At 43.2% G+C, this 22493-nt stretch overlaps 2 protein-coding genes across 3 annotated transcripts in view; one reads left to right on the top strand and one right to left on the bottom strand.

The window, feature by feature from the left end:
- Positions 1–1127: 1127 nt before the first annotated feature.
- Positions 1128–9828, bottom strand: EMC6 (ER membrane protein complex subunit 6). Of its 2 annotated transcripts, none has more exons than XM_069226341.1 (2): positions 9544–9828; positions 1128–1646 (listed from the first exon to the last, which is right to left on the bottom strand). In XM_069226341.1, exon 2 carries the CDS (start codon positions 1626–1628, stop codon positions 1296–1298), a length of 333 nt encoding a protein of 110 aa, XP_069082442.1. In that variant the 5' UTR covers positions 1629–1646; positions 9544–9828; the 3' UTR covers positions 1128–1295. The 2 variants fall into 2 exon arrangements, with proteins under 2 accessions (XP_069082442.1, XP_069082441.1); XM_069226340.1 differs by lacking the exon at positions 9544–9828 and adding an exon at positions 9236–9368.
- A 482-nt stretch (positions 9829–10310) lies between these two features.
- The window catches only part of TAX1BP3 (Tax1 binding protein 3), a 168335-nt gene continuing 156152 nt past the window's right edge, over positions 10311–22493 (top strand). Inside the window, exon 1 of the mRNA XM_069226342.1 lies at positions 10311–10512. Coding sequence (XP_069082443.1) covers positions 10474–10512 — 39 coding nt within the window. The 5' untranslated portion in view covers positions 10311–10473. The remainder of the gene's footprint in view (positions 10513–22493) is intronic.

Consider the following 22493-nt stretch of genomic DNA (forward strand, 5'->3'; position numbering starts at 1 on the left):
ATTTCTAACTTTGTCTTAAAAAGAGCAACCACAAGAAGACAACAATCATGTATAACATGTTTCTAAGACATACTTGTACTGAAGCGTTCTTTACTAAAAAGAAAGCACAAATAAACAAAGAAGCCCAGTCCACATCTGAACCCACTTCCTTTTACCTGTGCGTCTATCAAACAGTACACAATGACAACTTCAGAATGTACCCAAAGAACAGAAATCCTATTTTCCCTTCCACTGTAATTCAGTTAAGTCTCCCATTAGTTATTTTAGAACATTCTGTCGTGCACACTGTGACATTATGGGAACTTACCGTCAAAGCCCACAGATCGTTATGAATGCGTACTAAGCAGTGTGGTCCCCATTCGCGACTCACACCAGCATAATGAAAGTAGGCCGCTTCATCATTAGTTTTGCATTATCATAAATTAGGATTTTCCAAGAGCAAAAGCAAACTGATGAGCGAGGACAGGAGCCTGCCAAGGTTTAATAATTCCTAGTAACAGTTTCACAACATGCCAGTCACTCTATGCCTTTAGCAATTGGAAAAGGAGAGCAAGAATAGCCTAAAATTGTCATGCCGACCGTCGTGTATCAACATTCGCTCCTTGTTAAAATTATTTTGATAATTTTCGAGCTTGCAGTCTTAAGGGACATTAGACATTTAACTATTACTGCTCATTCTATCTAAAGGAAAATAATTACACAACTTTAACTAAAGCCTCCTCTTACCATACACAGAAAAGCAAGATTTAACGCTTTACTGGCATACATCACTGGACAGTCATGAACATGAAAGCAATTGTTATAATTAAATTCCAATGAGAGACTATACAGAAACTGTGCTACAATAGTTTGTCAAATTATTTTGGATTCCTTCCCACTAATGAAAAATAGTTGACATTTCATGCACGCAACTTACAACAAAGGTGAAAGAGCACAATTACATTTTATATATTTACACTATACACATTTAAGTCATCAATTTGAGATGCCACAGTTAAAATGTAATTCCAACAAGCGATCAAGGAGACAAAACGTGACAGAATAGTTTAGAAAATTAGGTTAAGAAACACATTTCCGTGCATGACAACTTATAACGAAGGTGAAAAAACTCAAAGGATTATCACAACTAGTTCAATATTTGATTTAATTAGAGGAACAGAACTGCATGGCATTAAGTTACTTTTACACAAGAACACAAACAATTAGAAATTAATAAGGAGTCTTGGTCTATCGATTAAATTAATCGAGTAATAGTCCTCAAATTTCATTAAAAACATCTCAGAGAACTGATCACTTTAATAGACATGCACCATGCCATACAAGAAAGTCCAGAAAAGGACATAAGTGAAAAGGCCTCCAACGAGCCCTCCAGTGAAGAGGGGTCTTCGGGATTTGAAATATTTATTCCACCGCCGGCCAGATTTTAGCACCAAGAGTAGAGACAGGAGAAACGAGGCCAGGAAATAAAAGACAAAGCCGTACAGGCCAGTCAGGCCTAGAATTCCTGCCGTAGCTCCCGACAAAGCAGATACAGATGTCCTGCAATAGTCCAAAACTGCAGCATTGCCTCGCACTGCAGCTTCGCTGATGAACTGAGGGCCTTCACGCTTCATTGCCAAAGCTGCCATTGCTGTAGATGGTTTCAACTGCACACAAAAGAAGAAAAAAAAAAGTAGTGAATGAAAACAGCTTGCTGTAACGTGCATTGCAATACATTTAAACGTAGCTATGCTGCAAGAAAGTAGGTGCCAGAGGAAATACAGAAATTTCACAAATCTCCATCTAGCTGGCAAGCAGCTGTAATAGTACTAAAATTGAATTTAGGTCGTAACTATCAAATTCAGTAATGAATGTATGTCTAGGATGGTGCAATGAAAAGATTTCTAAACCCAACCCTACTAAAACAATATCTAACAATAAACGATTATTACAGAAAAATGCTTCCTATCTCCACCCCCCATGTATCTCTGTGGGAATTAAGGTTGGTTACATCACTTATCCACTCATTTTACATAGTCCATTCCTAGCAGTAACTGCTCCGCCACGAGGACTGTCATGCAACTCAAGAAATACTTCAATTAATTAGTTTTCTAACCGGGGAAAGAAATGTTGAAGCACCAGCTGTGAATTCTGCAGCACCCACTTAACCTTCCTTACATCATTTCAGCACGTAAACAAATCAAAACAAGCATAGGCAAAGTGAATAGGTCTCAGTCATAAATCATTTGTATGCAATCATTTTGTTTTACCCAAGATGGCCACAATAAACGTGCACGTATGTAAGACGGCCATCTTTGGATGGATTACTTAACAAGAATTGACAAATCCAATAGATCTCGCCTCTGCAAGAGCTATTGGTATTGTCTAATTGAGCTGTGTTGGAAAGCATGGTGATTGTACAGTATGTTTAAAATGTGATTGAAAACTGCTTTGAAACAGCCACGATTGTTTCGTTATTTATTAAGGCATGAGAAACGGTGCAAACAAAGCATAATGTGATTGGAAGAAAGCAGAAGCATTAACAATGGCGGTCTTAAAAAAGCATTATGATTTGGGCAACGCTGGCTGCTTTTGTGTGGCTGGGCGTGCTTAATACAAAGAATGTGATGGGTCTTGGTAGGGAATAAGTAATATGGATAATGGGGAGGGTCGTAGTAAATCACATGTTTAATGAAAAGTACTGTTTATTTATAATTTATGAAATCGTGTTTACATTTATTGAAATTATTTTTTAATTGATGGGTTAAAGCAGCAGCAATGGAGGAGGTAAGAATGAAATTTGACAGTGGGAAGGCAAAAGCATCATGGAGCAAAGTTGTTTTAAAATTGTATTGAGATATAGTCACCATTGGCTGTGGTTTTATTTTTTTGTATGTTGGGTGTTGAAAAGGCCAAATGGTGTGTTAAGTGGGAAAACAACAAAAAAACTTCCTTATCAATGTTTTAGTATGGAAATAGGAAGACCGTCGTTGGCATTTTTTATGTATATTGTAATTCGGAGGGCACAGTGGTGGTCTTTGAAGCTGGAGAATGAGGTTCAAGTCCCAGCATCGCCACAACATCCTGTGAGCAGTTGAAAGTGGTTTAATTTTTTTTTTTTTTTTTAAAGTACACATCATTGGTAAATAATGGGGGGGTGAAGCACATTTTTTGACATGTACAACTTGGGTTAATGTTGGACACCTATGTTTGAAACCAAGTGACAGTATTAACTTGAATATGGTTTTAAAAATAAAATAATTGTGAAATAAAGACTATAATACTAAAGTAAGCATAAAGCAGGCATTAGTGTATAAAAGGAATACAACCTCAGTAACAGATTGAATGTTTAATGATCAATAAAGCGCCCACTTTAAAAATAAGGAGACATGCACCTACTGTAATCAGAAAAAATATGAAAGTATAAGCCTGTTATTTGATTCACGAAAAATAGTTAGAATATCCGGATAAAAGCGAGTACGAATTAAAATAAAAAATGTTACCTCCCAAAAACAGACAGAAAAATAAATGGCCACTATACAACAAATAATACAACGCAGAACAGAGGTAACAGCAGTGTCAAAGAAACATTCAAACTAATGAAGATATAGTAAACATTCACTTAGGAGTAAATGTTTACCGATAAATTAAGTCTCCTCTGTGCAAATAATGTAGAAAGTACCTATCCTAAACTATAAACATAAAAGCATATGCTGGCTTTGTTTAAACCAAAAACATAAAGGTTAACATACAGGAAGTGGGTGAGGTGCACTGTCAGACTGTTTCAATGAAAAAATAAAATTAAATTGCAGGAACTGTAAGAAAAAAACTAAGCTATTAAAATGCAGGAAAGATGTGGCCATAATGCACTCGCAAACACTGGTGAAAGTTCAATTTAAAAAAAATGCAGGATCTGCAGCAAGTACACTAAACTTAAAGAAATGTAGGAAATATGTGACTGGGGTGCAAACACTTGTAAAAGATGAATAAAAAAGCAGCTCCCACAACAAGAGCAATGGAAGGACAAGCGAGCACCTGGGCCATGACCCATAGGAGAGTACAGCAGTCAAGCCCGCACGCCATGATCACATACAAGCAAACATTTAAAAGAAACAATAAAGCAGACCAATGATAAGCAACAGGCAGGCTGTACGCCCACTGATAGGAAACAAAATGTCTCGAAAATACATTGCATGTGCTGTCCAGGCAGACCTAAAAACAGAGAAAGCCTTTCAAAAGATATCAACTTCACCCATTTGCAGGAACTAATCTTGAAACAATCTAAAAACATTTAAATGCGACCACCTGCTGACAGTCCAGCAAAAATGTTTGCCAATTGGCCTACTGGAGGTCAACATTTAACTTCTTAAAAGGCACCTTTCCCCTATATTTATTAAAAACACAACTTCACCACTGAATTTGAGTTTTAATCAACAGTAAACACAGAGTCTGAATTATTCCAGTAGTTAGTCCCAAACCGTAGATAGCAGGTTTATCATTTTATTCTGAACTTCAGTTTCTCTCATTTGACAGATATAGCTCTTTAAAATAACTTTTAAGGGCTAGTCACTAGATGCATGCCTGAATTAAAATCTTGCATGTGCCACTACTGGATGCTGGCAACCCTACATTGTGAGCTACAAGGCAGATGGAGTTGCGATGTATTTAATATTTAGAAGTAGAGATCTTTCTGATCACAAACATTTTACTTTGACAGGTTTGCGTGAAGGTTTAAAGGCTGTAGGGGTCATGCTACATAGATGGGCCTGAAACCATGTTTTGTCACTCCCGTAGATAGTACAGTAAGTTCTGCAGTCCACAGGAGAGATGTAACTTAATTTCATGGTGCATTGCCTTGTACTATATAATATAGCCTTGTTGCAAAGATAAATACAAAAATGGGGCATTAGCCAATGTCTCCATATTGTAGTGGTCAGGTCACATACACTGGGACCTGGACAGTAATGCCCCAGTGTGCAGAGTTTAAAAAAAAAAAAAAAAAAAACACCACACACACACACCAATATTACCCATCAAAAAATTAAACTGAACACACATGAAGAAGCACTTTCTCACAAGGAAGGTGGGACTTACAATTTTTTGGGAGGGCATGAAATCCACACAAGTACTTTTGAAACCTTTGAAGATGATCCACCAGAAACCAAGTGTTATCCTTTAGGTCTTTTGAGTTTTATGCCAAATTTATATCCAATTTTGCCCCTACTGCTGAACCTCTCACAATTACTCAAGGAGACAAAGGGCCTCATAACGACTCTGGCGGTCTAATGACCACCAGGGTCGCGGTCGGACAGCTGTGTTACGACTGTGGCGGTAGCACCGCGGTCGGACCACCAGCACCGCCAGTTTTTATCTCCAGGGTAGGCATAATCCGCCAGGGCAGCTCTGCAAGCAGCGCCACCCTGGGGATTACGACCCCCTTCTCCGCCAGAAGTTTCATAGCAGTGCAGGGCCCCCCCCGTCGCATTGTTCACTGTCTGCTTAGCAGACAGTGAACAATGCGACGGGTGCTGGTGCACCCTACGCACTACAGTATTGCCCCTGGCTCTATTATGAGCCGGAGACAATGCTGTAGGCTGTTTCCCGCTGGGCCAGCGGGTGGAAACTGAGTTACCACCCGCAGACCCAGCTGTAAACTTGTAATTGCCCTGGCGAGGAGGCAGCCACAATGGCTGCAGCCTCCCTGTCGGAACGTCAGCAAACAGGCTTTTCCGGCCACTGAAGTCATAAATGAGGGCCAATATGTGTTTGCAAGAATGCTCAAGCTAATGCATTCACAAAGATTAAGAGTTGTGCAGTGCCCATTTTGCAACCATTTGTACCAGAGATGCCAGTTTACAATTGCAATAGATACCGATATTCATGACGTGGGGGTGGTTTTTACCCAAAATGGCAAAGAGGAGACATGGCAGCATCTGCGACAGTGAGGTTCCCAATTTACACTCAAATGGATCATAAAACCCTGGCATATCTAGTAGGGTTTGCCAATGTACATTCTACTAAAACTACAGTACAGCTGGCATGATCGTGCACAATGTTCATGAAATACAGCCCTGCCATAGAATACGCCCAAGGATATCAAAAAAAAAAAAAAACATTATCTATACTGCCCGTTGAGAGTGTGAAGTATTTAATGGTGAAGACACTGAACGTATAATAGCCAGAGTGATGGGAAACCTGTTTCACAAAGGACTGATAGGAAGGTCCAAAAGAGAATGGAGTCTTACACAAGATTGTAGAGTATGTTAAGATGATAACAAGTAGTGGCCCAGAGAAAGGTTTCTAGTAAGTGAATTGTGAACACACAGAAAGGTACTAAATGAATTACTCAACGCAGCTGGAATTTTGATGTGAAGGAGAGATTATTCCACATTCTGTAGAATGAGAGATGTGGCATTTGGGTATGAAACAGTAAAAAGAAACCCAGGGAACCGTGCTGATTCCCTTTCACTGAGAGGGAAACAGAGGACAAGATTTTGAGGCGTGTTTAAAACGCAGTACTGCACACTAAGGATTAGTAAGCAGAAAAGAATCCATGGTTTCTCTGGCGATAAAAGGAGCAACAAAGAAAAAGCTAAGTATAGTATTCCTTGTGTCACTTGTACTGTTGTCGTAGGAGCAACGCGTTTCATTTGAACTCATAAAATTAAGTTAAATTTGTAAGGAGCTCAGGTTTTACATCTATATGTAGGAGTAGTCAAGCTTTTAATATCAGTCCATGGAGTACAATTTGTGTCAGAAGACATAAGATAGTTATGACACAGCACTAAAATAAGAAATAGAACATTTAGCCTGTACCACCCACAAGGGACTGCACATTTAGAACACGCCACAGATTAGCAGGCAAGTGTGTTCATCTGGGAGTGGCAGCGTATGAGTGGGTAATCCCAGGAGAGAGACAGTGCAGGTGCAACACAATGCTACACGTTTCACAAAGTATGTCTGTTTGAGTCTCTACTAAGGAGGCATAGAATCAAATACCTATATCCTGCATAGTTACTAAGTAGAGGGTGAATATGGTGTAATAGTTGTAGAGAAGAAAAGGCTGACAGAAAATGTGGAGAGGAATCAGAGGAAGAGGTTCGGTAGATTGCAGTGAGCCAGGAGCATGGAGCTCAAAATAGGGAATGTGACATGAGTGAAAGTGGGCAGGGACAAACTCAAGGATGAATTGAGGTTTGGCCACATGGAATTTATAAATATATTTTCCATATCTGCCACGGTGGCCCACAAATTCAGATTTTAGAAAGGTGAGTATTCGAGAGAAGAAACAACTGCAAGAATCGTGTTATGTAGCCTTCAGGTGGTTGGTATTACAGGTTCTCATTACCTGCCAGAAAATGTTGGAATATTTTTACTTCAGCTCTAGCTAAGTATTAGCAGTTGTGATCGAAACATTGTTGCCACTGGATGTCTCCTGCTGCGAGTTGGAATAAACGCTACACTGCTCTGGTGGCCAGCAAAATGAGTTCATGGCTCTTACACCACCCAAAAACACACGTAAATTTGTAAAGCGCGTGTTTATCTCAAGGGCATGTTGTCGCTGCATAACAGGTGATTTTCGTTATCCTACTGTACGCACTTTATTTACCCCAGAAGTGTGAAAGGGATATTAATTGGCAACCATGAGGTCATGTACAGGTTTCTGGAGAGGACTCATTAGTCCACTGAGCCACCAGAAAATGCTTGGAGTGTGGTTCCCCTCATCCACACAGTAGAACATCAACACAAGCAGGTGGCGAATTGGAGGGTGCGACTAGCACCTTAAAAGGCGAACACTCCCCCATTACAATTTCACCACCACTTACATTACACATAGTATATATAAACTAACCAGTACATAATGGGCAGTACTACATCAATAATGCTAATCTCCCCTTAACAATAGCAGTAGGGTACTTCATGAATACACAAGAGGACAGTTTAGAATATAATGAAGTTACCAAGTAGATAATTGCTTATTGAGAGCTAACACGGCGGACTACAATATGGATCAGCAAATACTTTGAAAAGCTCGTCTCCCCACAGAAAGGCAGACCAAGCGCCATAGACAAGCCAAAAGAGTCTCAAGTCTGGCTTTATCCAAACGCCTTGCTCATCTTGGGGCCTCATTTAACGGAGAAAATAAGGGACAATGGTAATGCATTTTAGATTGTTACTAGAAATTCGCAGATAGTACATGCCGTGGAAATAAATGCCAGTGATAAAAAATGGGTTGCTATCTGAAAGACACTGATTTTTGACACTGCGCAGTCCATACGTTTTTGTTGGCACTGTGCAGTCCATAACGCACTGCCATGCAGAATACTAACAAAAGGTGCTTGATGGGACTCTACAAGGCTGACTCAAACATACGCATCGTGACTAATGGGGTATGCAGCATAAAGGACAGCGCTTCAAAGTAGGCACATAAAATGCCTGTTCGATCGCAAGGCTTTCAATAGCAGAATGTTGGCAGACGGACCGGGACAGCAACTTACATGGAAACCATTATTACTAATAAGATAATAAATGTCAACAAGCACTGACAGGGGTAAAAGCCTGCCTTTTAAAATGCCAACACCAGTCTTCACAGATGCTTCCGAGTATGTTGCATGCAGAAATGCTGCTTCTGAGTTAGAGCCAGATATATTGGCGAAGCAAATGCCAGGAAATGAGGAGTAACAAAACAGGGTTGATAAAGAAATGAATGTGACAAAGGATGTGGTTATTAGGTATGCTTCTCAGCTGCAAGAGTCGCCATGCATTCCAATGGTAGCACTTCATATAGGGTAGAACGATACACCGAACACTAAACCGTAAAAGATGAAGCAGATATAGATTTCTCCGGAGGAACCAACGTCCACTCTGTTATTTTCAAAGAATTGATAACAACATATAATGATTTGCAATATCAAGCAGGATCTAAAACAGACATGCCTTGGGAGTCTAGGGAACTTATTTCAGAAGTCAGTAGTTTTGAGTATCCGAGAAAGGGGCTTAATTCTTTGAAGGTATCCCACTGAAATCATGGAGAATATCGGTCTCAAAATAAACGTATTATTGGGGCAGCGTAGTTTATGTCAAAAGGCAACTACAGTGTCACTGCTTGTGGATAGCGGCCAGACTGTTAATGTACTAGGTGCCCCCTCAAGTTATTCAAACGATGTTTCAAAACAGCCACACGGTACTTGAGCTGGTGCAAACGGCGGTAACATCCCCACTTTCGCAGGCCCACTGGACGGCCGGGCTCACTAACCTCCCAGCTGGGCTCTTCTAGCTGCCCCATTCCAAGTATAGGAGGCCTATCGCATAGAAGAATCGACCATGATGGGCAAAGGATGTCGGGAATTTGCCATCTTACTTTAAGACAAGCTGGGCATGCGCGCCCTGCAGTTGCCGACAGTAAGCAGAAAAAGCTGACAAAGCAGCTACCATGGTATAATAACCTATTTTTGTATTCCTTTGCAGTGAAACGACGCCAAGACACCGACGTTTCGCAATAGTATACGTAAACGTTGCACGCTTTTGTCTCAGGAGCTGAAACTTAATTGAGAAGATACTCACACAGCAAAGACCCCGTTCAAGGGGTCACCGGGAACTTCCAGCTGCCTCAGACCAAGACGCCGGCTCACTAAGCACAGCAGGGCAAGTCTAATCACTGAAAAATCAGGAAGTCGTCCATTTGACAAAACATGAGAACACACACCAGACGCATGCTACAGCAGGAGCACCACGCTGAGTAGTGTGACATTTAAAAAATCACACATAGATGTCCCCTGGAAAAACGCGTGCTATCTTGAGAATTGCTTCTTCCTTCTGCACGTTAACCTGCGTTCTACGCAGACTCGTTACGAGAGCTCCGCCCATCATTCAGGGTTACTCTAATCCAGCGTCGAAGTCGGTCGGATTTAAGACTAAAGCAACAGAACACCGAGCAGACATGGTGATGACCCAGCTGACAGTAGCCGATCGCCGTGGTCCATTTCACGCGCCGTTGGCCGGTTCCTGACTTTTTGTTTACCTCAAAACCACGTTGAATACTTGTATTTTAGATTCAAGCAATTCAGTGTTTTAAGCAGTACTACAAGTAAAACAATACTGCATCTTGTCTTTCGTTAACAAAAGAATTCCTGACCAGGGACCTTTTTCTCTTCATTTCAAATCTACATTCTTAGTGTTAGGTGCTCATTCGGATTGGTCTGTAAAACGTAGTCCGAGGTGACTGGCGCTAATAACTGAAGCAGGGAATCTTCTTAAACATGGCTGCTATTGGACGGACATGGGAGTCCGTTTCAAACTTGCCCTTTGGAGAGAGGGTGTGGCGCAATTCTGACAGGCCATCCTGTAGTGATTGTTTAAATATGGCCGCCGCGAAAGTAGTCCTTTCTCTGTTTAATTTGTTTTGGGCAGTCCTTCTTTCGCTCTAGCCGGGTAGAGTTAGTGGTGGTTCGACTAGAGCGCAAGGTAGAGAGTATTGTGTGAGCTGGAGAGAAAATGTCTTACATCCCAGGACAGCCCGTGGCTGCAGTAGTGGTGAGTGAGACCGGGTGTGGATGCGTGAAAATGGACTGACAATCTTGGGAGTTTGTTGTGGATTATAACACATCACTCTTTTCTCTCTTTACAACACCTGTCTCTAGCGTTTACATTTTTTGCCGCTCTTGCCTGTTGTTCACTGCTTCTGTTTTTACTGCACCAATCCCCTATAGCATTCCATGTCGCCCCCCTTTCTATATCACCGCCATCGCATGTCTGTGCAGTATTAAAAATGTTCTTCGATTTATAGTGCCCCACCCCTTTTGTTGCGCATGAGTCATCCCACTATTCAATACGTTTCGTACTCTTTACTTTCATATTTCAGTGATACGCCTTTTGTAAAGCAATCAGACGCCTGCGTTGTTCCTTGTATTTTAGCCATGGGTGTGTTGGTTGCTGAGTGTCTTTTCTTTTTTGTTGTTTTGTGTAATTCAGTAAACCTCTTTAAATGCATTTGTATGCTGGACCGTCCCTCTTACACGACCGGGGTGCGGGCAGTAGTCGGATTTTATTAAAACAACTATTGGCAAAGCCAATAGGTTTCGCCTAGGCAAAATCTATTAGCTTTGTCATTGTTTTTTTACATGTTGCACATCAGTTCACCAGCTGAGCAACATGGCTTAAAGTAAAAACAAAAAAAAAAGACAAAGCACTATGACATGGTCAGCTTTGACCGTCATAGTGTTTGCAGTTTTTCTTTGTTTTGTTTTTTACTCTCGTATTCCCATAACCTTTCTCTGTGGCAAACACAAGTATGTGCAATCGCCCACACCTTGCGAAATACGTAAACAGCATGTCTTTATATGTTCAAAACTGCTCTGATCTGTTAATATGGGATACTTTTTTAGCTGTCCGATTCATTAAAGGGGGCAATTTTACTTTGTCCCAGTCCGCCCCTTGACCCATAATGACAGCAACAACATAACATACAGAATTATTTACCAATTAGGCTGATCGGTCCCACTTGGAAAGTTTCATACACTGTTGCTAAACACCTTTTGTATCCCACAAACAAATTAATGCAATCACCCAAATGTCAGATTTCAGGAGCAATAGCTGTAGTGCTTCTCTTAAAAATACATTTCATTTCAATATTTTAATAATCTGCCTCTATGTTCAGAATTGAGGGCCAATTTAGTTTTCTTTCCCGGAGCAGTTGAAAATGGCTCATATCAATTCCGAGTTTTTAATTTGTTAAAAAAAATGCAAAGTTTTATTTAAGGAAGCTGAGGCCCACTACCACTGCTGGCGTGGGTGTTGACTGCTGCATTGGTGGTAGTCCTGTACCTGCTTGCAAATGGTCGGGCTGGGGAGGTGCGAGGGTACGAAGAATGTTTGAAGTTGTGCTTCTTGCTTTATTTTATTGCACAATGTCTGGAATAGTAGGCTGCTTGTTCTACAGAATGTAAAGGTCATTCAAACAAGCCTCACAACAGAGAAAGTAAATAAATGAACAATATCCGATTGTAGCACTCTTTCACTCTCAGAACGAGATATTTTATAGATTATGCTTTGGTTACTACATCCAAAGCGGAAATTGTAGGAATGGTACAAAGATAGTCAAAGATAAGTATGGTAAATTAGAATGGACATTGTTCACATCGTCGACAACAACACACCAGATACATTGACGGCAGGGTTAATTTTCTCTACCTGCAGACAGCAGTGTAAGCCACCTGTGTCTGACGATTCAGTTCCTCTCTGTCTTCCACATACCTGTACGGTTAATGTCAAACAAGTTATGCTCATCTTCATTCCTTCCTCAGCTCAGGCATTGGTTCGGATTAAGGGGCATATTTATACTCTGTTTGCGCCGGAATTGCGTCGTTTTTTTTTTACGCAATTCCGATGCAAAACTAACTCCATATTTATACTTTGGCGTTAGACGCATCTAGCGCCAAAGTCCATGGAGTTTGCGTCATTTTTTAGCGTGGACACCTACTTTGCGTTAATGATATGCAAGGTAGGCGTTCCCGTCTAAAAAAGTGACTCCGAGGCATGTGTGCCGTATTTACACTCCCGGGCAAAAATCACGCCCGGGAGTGGGCGGGTCAAAAAAAATGACGTCCAGCTGCTTTTGTGTCGTTTTTTAGCGCCTGGTCAGGGCAGGCGTTAAGGGACCTGTGGGCTCAGAAGGAGCCCAGAGGTGCCCTCCCATGTCCCCAGGCACCCCCCCTGTCACCCTTGCCCACCCCAGGAGGACGCCTAAGGATGGAGGGACCCATCCCAGGGAACATAAGGTAAGTTCAGGTAAGTATTTTTTTTTTTTTTTTTGTGGCATAGGGGGCCCTGATTTGTGCCCCCCTACATGCCACTATGCCCAATGACCATGCCCAGGGGACAGAAGTCCCCTGGGCATGGCCATTGGGCAAGGGGGCATGACTCCTGTCTTTGCTAAGACAGGAGTCATTTCAATGGGGGTTGGGAGTCGAAAGAAATGGCGCAAATCGGGTTGAGGTGATATTTTTGCCTCAGCCTGACTTGCCCCATTTTTTGGCGCCCAAGCTCCATATTCCCCTACGCCGGCGCTGCCTGGTGTACGTCATTTTTTTTTACACACACCAGGCAGCGCCGCCGGCTAACGTCATTGAATAAATACGGCGCCCGCATGGCGCTTCAGAATGGCGTTAGCCCGCGTTAGATTTTTTGACGCACAACTGCGTTGGCGCAGTTGTGCGTCGAAAGTATAAATATGGCCCTAAATGCTCCCTTAACTGACATACATTAATACAGACATGCACAATTTGTACCGGTAAAGAATGTGTTCGCAAGCTGTAACCATAATAGCTCCTGCTAGATTTTGCAACAATACCGCCCACTTCCATCTCAGTGCTTAATTTGTAACAAAATAAATACCAGGGCCCTCGTCGGTAGACCACTGCAGCTTACACCACTTATTTCTCCTACTAGGCTGCTAATGACACTACAAACACAACTACTAACTATCCTACTCTAACAAGTGTAACAAAACTATTCCAATCCCCAAAAGCTGTACATATTACTTGGGCAGCATCTATTAGTCATTTTAATGTTAACTGAATTAATTAACAACTGCTGTTGTGTTCATCTCTGAATTAGACAAACAGCACCAGCATGTGGCAGACTGTTGTGCCGGTGTTGACAATTAAGTGCAAGTGCTGAGCACCGGAATCCTCTGCTTCAAATTAAGCACTGTTCCATCTGCTCTTTGGTGACTATTTCCCTAAGCGATGGGTATGTACCCAAGATGCTAATAGAGGGTCAGGTGGGTCCGATAATAAAATAATAATAAAAAAAAAATGAAAGGAGACACTGCAATACTGACTAATTTCCATCCTATAGGTAGACAATCTGTTCTGGTTAAGATCAGAGAAAGTGATTATTTTTCTTCTACATTTATTTCGGGACAGAAATTCTTGTCTATCTCGCTTCCAACCAATCCGGTTCAGCCCCAGTGGCCGCCTGGGCTGACTCCCTAAGAAGAGTAGATGCTGACCTTGACATTGTTCAGCACAGTTGGTTTCACAGCAATCGAGGTTCACAATCGCAGCAGCTCACAGCTACTGTAAATTTCTATACCCAGATTGGAGACTGCCCCACACCTTGCTCTTGGATCTTCAGTGACATTCTGGTGAAAACAATGATACCTCTGTGGGGGGATTAGTAATATAAAATTAATATACTTTTTTTAATGCTGAAACTCTTCCAGGAAAAAACAAATACCTGACTGCTGGCTTCTATGAAGAACCCACTCTCTTATCGAGTGTGCCACTCTTATGCCTCTTTGTTAGCAGTGTACAATCCATTGCTTTATTAAATGAAAATCCAGGATGAGAAGCATGGTATGTAGCATAAGTGCAACTATTTTGCAACACTAGTTGCACTCTAGAGGTTTCATATTTTTACTGTATTGTCTAATTTCCACACTACAATTTCACTCGGTGGATAAGACCCTTGAAAATGTCTCTTACTTTCGTTTTTCTTCTTTGAAAAGTGTTTCTAATTGGTATTTCATAGCAAGCTTGCTACATAAAATACAACCCTTTCCCCTATGTTTTAGACTCGTAAACTTTAAAACTTTGTTGATATCTTGACAATTCAATGGATACTTGAAGAGTTGCATGCAATAAACGCGTAATGTTGGCCAGTTACCACTAGACGTGATGACTCGCATAAATCTGCAATAATAGTGCACTCGGATGCACACGGTGTGACTGCATATGTATGCCTTTGATAGTTTCTGCCACAGCAAGAAACCTTCCTACAAGTGACACCAATGGAAATAGTCGATGCAACATTAGTAAGGCACTTCCATTTCATTGCGGAAGCAAGCCTGGTGCAGTCTTGTTTTACGTATGAATCACAAAGCCAGCAACACATTATGCCGCTCCACAGAACAAAATGATTTGTTATCAATGAAGACCTCTAAGGGCATCCATGATCCCAACTCTAGCAATGAAATGTGAATTGTTTGAAATGATTTTACTTTAGCTCCGCAAAATGGGTCAAATCAAGCACATTTTATCTTAATCTCCATGTCCTAGTATTTTCTGGGCATTTTTCAACATTACACTTTAGCAGGAGAAACCTGTTCAAATTTAAACTCCTACAACTGTATATTTGGATGCTTGCTGTGGGGGGCCACAGTTCAGTGGACTACTCGTAATGAGTACATTTGCATTATGTTAGATGCCTTAGAACACTATAGATTGCCACTTGGTTTTGAAAACTTTACATCCTGTGAAATAGGTTTCTTTTAAAAGCCTTGAGTAAAGATGTTACAGTGATTTAAGCATTGCATCACTGAACCTCTGGCGAGTAGCAATCAATTTTCATTTTGAATGAGTGAGAGGAGTTATAAGAAAAGGAAAAATGCAGATTGACATTGCTGGATTCTGTGAATGTGGTGACTTGAGAAGGGAGTGACAGCCCAGCCCTCTTACTGGCTGCTAACGTTCAAAGACCTGGATAGAGGTATACTTGAGTTTGCAGACAGTTGCAGTGAAATGAACTGAACTATACCCCTCCCAACATCAGGGTCTCAGCCCTAGCTGCAAAATCTGCAGAGGAGACTATTTCATACAGTGAAATATTGGGTGGAAGTGTGTTGCGGTGTTCACCTAGGGCAAAGGGCTGTTTTGCAGAAACAATAGGAATTATATGCTCTCAGAGTTGCCAATATGAAAGCCCAACAGGGACTGCTTTAAAGGCTACCCCATGTGGACATATGTAGATTTTGAAACCCACGAAATCTTCCAAGTAGACAGCACCAGATACCCAATTCACACTTCTAGGCTGTGCTTGAGAAGTGATTGGATCTACTCCATGGCAGATTTGGACATTTGGCTGTGCCAGTAGAATGTCATGGTCCAATGTACGGTAGGCTGAGGGCAAGAAGTACTAAGGCTGTTTTCTTCCCATATATGTTTGTTTTTTCTAAGTCAAAATAGAAACAAACAATATCAGTGGGGATATGAGCTTTTTGAGGTAAGATTAGTAACAAAGCACTATAAAGAAAACAGGTAACTCATAAGAGAGCAGGACTGTACATTGTTTGCAGTCTGTGGGGAGGAGATTGTTGTGCTTATCTTCTCCTTTCAACACGATTACAGTAATTCGTAGTGACATTAACAAGAGGGGCGAATGACGTGTTGTTGACACGCTTTCCCTTTCAGGTGAAAATTTGGAGTTGCTTTAGGTGTGTGCAAATTCAGGGTTGTTGGGAAACTGTAGGAAAGTACCATCTTCCTTGGCATGTTACCCCCCATTTTTCACATGTATGTCAGTATGTTTTTGCCTGTCTCACTGGGAGCCTGCTGGTCAGGACCCAGTGCTCATAATTTATGGCCTAATGTGTATGCCTGTGTAGTGCCTGTGTCACTGAGGCTCTGCTAACCAGAACCTCAGTGCTTATGCTCTCTCTGCTTTTAAATTTGTCACTGTAGGCCAGTGACTTCACTTACCAATTTCAATTGGCATACAGGACCCCCCTTACAGGTCCCTAGTATGATACCTAGGTACCCAGGGCATTGGGGTTCCAGGCGATCCATATGGGCTGCAACATTTCTTTTGTCACCCATTGGGAGCTCAGACAAACCCTTACACAGGACTGCCACTGCAGCCTGCGTGAAATAGTGCACACACTATTTCACTGCCATTTTCACTGCACTTAAGTAACTTATAAGTCACCTACATGTCTAACCTTCACTTGCTGAAGGTTAGTTGCAAAGTTACTAAGTGTGAGGGCACCCTTGCACGAGCAATAGTGCCCCCACATAGTTCAAGGCCATTTCACCGGACATTGTGAGTGTGGGGATGCCATTACATGCATGCACTACATATAGGTTAATACCTATATGTAGCTTCACAATGGTAACTCCGAATATGGCCATGTAATGTGTCTAAGATCATGGAATTGTCCCCCCATTCCAAATCTGGTATTGGGGAGTCAATTCTGGGGGCTCCGCCATGGACCCCCAGTACTGCCAAACCAGCTCTCTGAGGCTTGCACTGCAGCTACTGCTGCTGCAACCTCAAAGACGAGGTTCTGCCCTCCTGGGGTCTGGGCAGCCCAGTACCAGGAAGGCAGAACAAAGCATTTCCTCTGAGAGCAGGGTGTTACACCCTCTCCCTTTGGAAATAGGTGTTACAGGCTGGGGAGGGGTAGCCTCCCCCAGCCTATGGAAATACTTTGAAGGGCACAGATGGTGCCCTTCTTGCATAAACCAGTCTACACCAGTTCAGGGACCCCTTCTCCCCTGCTCTGGTGTGAAACTGGACAAAGGAAAGGAGAGTGACCACTTCCCTGTCCATCACCACCCCAGGGGTGGTGCCCAGAGCTCCTCCAGTGTGTCCCAGACTTCAGCCATCTTGCTTTGAAAGGTGTGGGGGCACTCTGGAGGGCTCTGAGGGGCCAGTGCCAGCAGGTGACGTCAGATACCCCTCCTGATAGGTCCTTAGCTGATAAGGTAGCCAACCCACCTCCCAGGGCTATTTAGGGTCTTTCCTGTGGGTTCTCTTCAGATTCTGCTTGCCAGTATCCTTCAGGAATCCTCGGTAACAACTTCAGACTCTTCTGACCTCGGATCAACTGCAGCCTGCTCAAAGAAACGCTCTAACTGCAACAAAGTGTCAACAAGAGACACTTTTCTTCAGCAACCTCAGCTCCAAGACAGCAACAGTTTCCACGGTTTGCACGCTCTGGGGACTCCCTGTCTTCATCCTGCACCAGAAGGATCGAAGAAATCTCCTGTGGAGTGACGGAATCACTCCCCTGTTCCAAGCAGGCATCTCCCAAGACAACGACCGGTACCCTGGGACTCCTCTCACAGCAACGAACGAGCGTGCTCCTTTGGACACAGAGGGTGGAATCATCGACATAGACTGTCCTGAGGACCTGCTGACGCAATTTGGAGGAGGTAAGACCTTGCCTTCCCCGAGAGCGACTGTACCCATGTGTACTGCGTCTTCTTCGCCTCCTGAGGCCTCTGTGCACTCTTTCCAAAATTTCCTTCGTGCACAGCCTGGCCCAGGACCCCAGCACTCCATCCTGTGACGCTCAACTCGCTGAGTTGTTCTCCGGCGGCGTGGGACCTTCTTTTGTTGTGCTGCATCAACTGCGTTTTGCACCTCCTTTGAACCTGGATCCTGCGACTCTTGGGGGTGCTGGCTGGCATCCTGCGGGCTCTCTAAAGTGCTGAGTCCCCTCTTCCTCTTCACACAGAGTTGAGGCCCCCAGGTCCATCCTGGGTCCATCCTGTGCCATTTTGACGCAATACACACTTTTGTCGTATCCAAGGCTTGTTGGCAACTTCCAACACAAAATCTTATCTGTAACGATCTTCACGCTGTGGGCCATCTTTTGCATCACGCAGGAACCCGCTGGCATCTTCCTAAGGTGCATTTCTTCAGTCTTCGACTAACCGTGGAATCTTCTTTTGCACCCTCTACTGCGTTGGCAGGGGCTCCTGTCCTTCCAGGAACCTCTTTCGACTTCTGTACTTGGTCCCCTTTCTTTGCAAGTCTTCAGGTCCAATAATCCAGCAGTTGTTCTTTGCAGACTTGGTTGGCTGCTGCAAAATCACACAAACAAGGTGTAGTGTGTCCTAAGGAAACTTGCAGTACTTTACTCCTGCTTTTCTGGGCTCTGGGGTGGGGTAATTTACTTACCTTTACTGCATTCTTACTCTCCCAGCGATTCTGCTCACACTACACTTGTCTAGGGGGGAATTTGTGGTTCGCATTCCACTTTCTTAGTATATGGTTTGTGTTACTCCTAGACCTATTTTCTCCCATTCCATTCTATAGGATTTCCTACTGTTTGGATTGTTCTATGACTATTTACTTGTCTAATTTTGGTGTCTAGTGTATATATTGTGTATAATACTTACCTCCAGAAGGAGTATTGTTCCTAAGATATTTTTGATACTGTGTCACCCAAATAAATACCTTTATTTTTGTTTACTTGTGAATAAGTACTGTGTAGCTATAAGTGGTATTGCACATGTTTTGCATGTCTCCTAGTTCAGCCTAAGCTGCTCTGGTATAGCTACCTCTACCAGCCTAAGCTGCTAGAACACTACTACTTCACTAATCAGGGATAACTGGACCTGGTATAAGGTGTAAGTACCCAAAGTACCCACTACAAACCAGGCCAGCCTCCCACAGAAACATCACAACTTTCTTAACCAGTCATGGATTCTCTGGCAGGACCATAGGCTTCGGATTATGCTTTCTCTTTTCTTTGCTGTCAACACAGCAGCCAATAAAATGACACAAAACTTTAAACTACATATCCCATGAAGTATAGTCCTATTGAATCATAATCTTTCCCCAAGGCTTTATACGTTCCCTGCCTGAAAGTCTGCCCTTTTTCTTTACTGCTGCAGCAGCCAGTTAAGTGCTCATCATTCTTGTTATAATATTGCTCGTATAATATTAATATTTTAATAGCATGGTTTGTTGATTTCATCACACGAGCTTCACACTTGCAGCGCGTGTACTGGGATCACGGGGCCTGAAGTGGAGTGGGAGCGAGGCTGGCAGAACTCTCTCTGCGTGTTCTGTTGAGGACGAGTCCTCTTTCTATTGCTCTTGCCGCGCATGCAAGTCGAGTCAGATCGGAATACTTGTATTTTCCTATCGACTTGTCGCACTCGCGTTTCACCGGCAAGCGAGTTGGTCTTGAATAACGCCCATCGGGGCTGCAATAAATGAAATGCTAGAGGTCCGAGCCCAAGGGAAATTTAATTAAAAGTTGTTTCTGCCAGTAGGTGGCTCCATCCACAAACATTATTTCTCGCCAGGCAGTTGTATTACTGCCTTTCTACATCTGAATTGTTGTTTTCTCACCTCCTGCAGGGTTCCCCGCACCTCCTAGAACCTCCTCTTTACTTTCTACCTGAGCAACTATGGGGTACTATGCTGATGAGGACCAATTTCAGGGTATTTCAGATGTGCCTCTGGCACATAAATTGGCGGCGAGATTGGTTGAGGCACTTGGTGGGCCCTGATAAAGCCCTTAAAGCCATTTACTCAGTCCTTCACTAATTTTGGCAAGAGAATTGCTGGGCGAAGTCAGTCAGTCAGCGCATTCACAGCAATACACTCCCATGGAGGACGATACCAACCTCCAATTGCAACGTTCATCATCTGCTGAGATTTTGGCACAGATTTTATACTCTGTGCTGCATGACCATGAATATGGGGTAATAAATCCTCGTGAGGTGGTGGACCCCTTCGCCATGCAACCACAGCCTCAAGATGAATTGCATGCACGTATTACTTCAACCTCTGAGTCAGAGGACTAGCAAAAAGACACTCCACCTCTAAAGAATAAGCTCAAATCTTGGATCTCTCTCAGGGCCTTTAACAAAAGTCTTAGATTTGGCAGTCCAAGCTAAAGAAGCTAATACACCCCTGGACCCTGAGGTCATATTGGATTGGGTGCAAAGGGCTATAAGCCTTTTAAGCAATGCGAACTGGGCCATGTCTACTGAGCGTAGTCGCTCTTTCCTCGTGTACCTGGACACGAAGCAGGTGGATATGGCCAACAGCTTACTATTCTGAGACAAGTTTGTCAAAGATCTAGGCAAGTACGTAGCCACGTTTACGGTGTTCGGATAAGGTGTAAACTTCCATCAAAAAGGTCTTCAGCTATGATCTTTTTACCCGGGCCGGGCGCTTTAGAAGCCGAGCGCCTGGCTGTGGTTACCAGCCTTCACAAATTTCCACTCAAAGATGCAGAGGTGGTAGCTATCCTTCGTCTACGTTCTACCCAAACCCGCTACAGAGGTGGTCGTGGACGCATTTCCAGAAACTATTGCGGAAGTGGTATCACTCCTGACTCCAATGTCGCAGGTAAAGATTATTATTCCTTCTTCAGACGTGGTGTTGGGGGGCAGAGTTCAATATTTTCTCAATGCATGCCTGACTATCACACAAGATCCTTGGATGTTGCAGATAGTTCATGGGTTTTTGACTGGAGTTGTATGCTTCTCCAACCCAAAGCTCCCCCTGCCATCCTTCTTTTTTATATCGAAGATCGCTCCTTCATTGAGGAGGAAATCTTTGCGCTTCTGCTGAAAGGAGCTGTAGGGGAGATCCTTGGGGGTTTCCTAGTTTAAAAGAAGGAGCAGGTTTGTGTCTCGTCTTAAACCTCAAACACTTCAATTCATGGTTCATGTATCGCCATTTTAAAATGGAAGGCATACACTTGCTCAGGGATCTCTTAAGAGAGAGGGATTGGTTGGTTCCATTCGGCCTCAAAGATGCCTACCTTTCAGTGCCCATTTTCGCACCCCACAGGCGGTTTCTACAATTGCAGTGGGGTCATCTGTGGTTCGAGTTCACCGACCTGCCCTTCAATCTGTCCTTGGCACCATGGTGCTTCACCAAGCTTTTGTGTCTGATGGATCAGCATCTGAGAGAAAGAGGTGTGAGGCTTATCGTTTTCGTAGATGATATTCTGATCATGGCACAGGAGACAATCCTCTGTCATCTCAATTGGCTAGTTCAATTGCTGCAAGACCTCAGATTTATCATCAACGCTGATAAATCTGGTATACCACCTTCTCACAATATTGAGTTCTTAGGTTTTCAGATGGAGTCGATGAAAGTCCTAATTGGTACTCCCTCTGGTCAAGGGTACTTCGAGCAAGAAAGAGTTGAAGAGAGCCCTTGCCTTTCCGACAATATCATTGAGGACATTGGCCAGGCTAGTGGGCCTGTTTACATCCTCGATCCAAGCTATGTTGCTGTGACCTCTGCATTACAGACCCTTTCAGCGTTTGAACATTTTACACCTTCAGAAGGGCCTTCAATACTCGGAACAGGTATTGCTGTCAGAGGAATCCAAGACCGAGATCTCCTGGTGGCCCTCCCACATGGACACATGGAACGGCAGAGCAATATCCACCTCTGTTCTGAAAGTGGTAATAGATGCCAGCCAGTGGGGCTGGGGAGCTCATTTAGGCTCTTTGGAGATGGAGGGGAGGGGGCTGCAGGATGGGGTGGGGGGATAAGAGGTGGGCAGGGGTATTGGAGGGGGGGTCTTGGTCCCAGGGCAAATAAAATTACCACATCATTTGCCTGGCAGGAGTGCTTGCGGTCGGATCTCTATCCCTTCGCAAAGTTCAATGTTATATTCTTCTCCAAATGGACAATATGTCCGCAGTCAGGTGTATAAATAGCCTGGAGGGGTACCAGCTCTCGACTGTTAGTGGAGATTGCGAAGGACTTTTGGCTTTATTGCCTGCAGCAACACATTTCGGTGATTGCAGAATATATTCTGGGCCACTCCAATGTGACAGCAGATTGGAATTCACGCTTCCTTTGGGATTACAGCGATTGAAAACTCAAACCACAAGTTTTCCAAGTGTTACAGCAGCGGTGGGAACGATGTCTTACTGACTTATTTGCCTCCTGGCTGAACAGCCAACTTCCGACCTACTTCCGTTGGAGTTAGGACCCTCATGCAGGGGGGACGGATGCTTTTCTGC

This window comes from Pleurodeles waltl, chromosome 3_1, assembly GCF_031143425.1.
Source record: "Pleurodeles waltl isolate 20211129_DDA chromosome 3_1, aPleWal1.hap1.20221129, whole genome shotgun sequence".
Classification (NCBI taxonomy): domain Eukaryota; kingdom Metazoa; phylum Chordata; class Amphibia; order Caudata; family Salamandridae; genus Pleurodeles; species Pleurodeles waltl.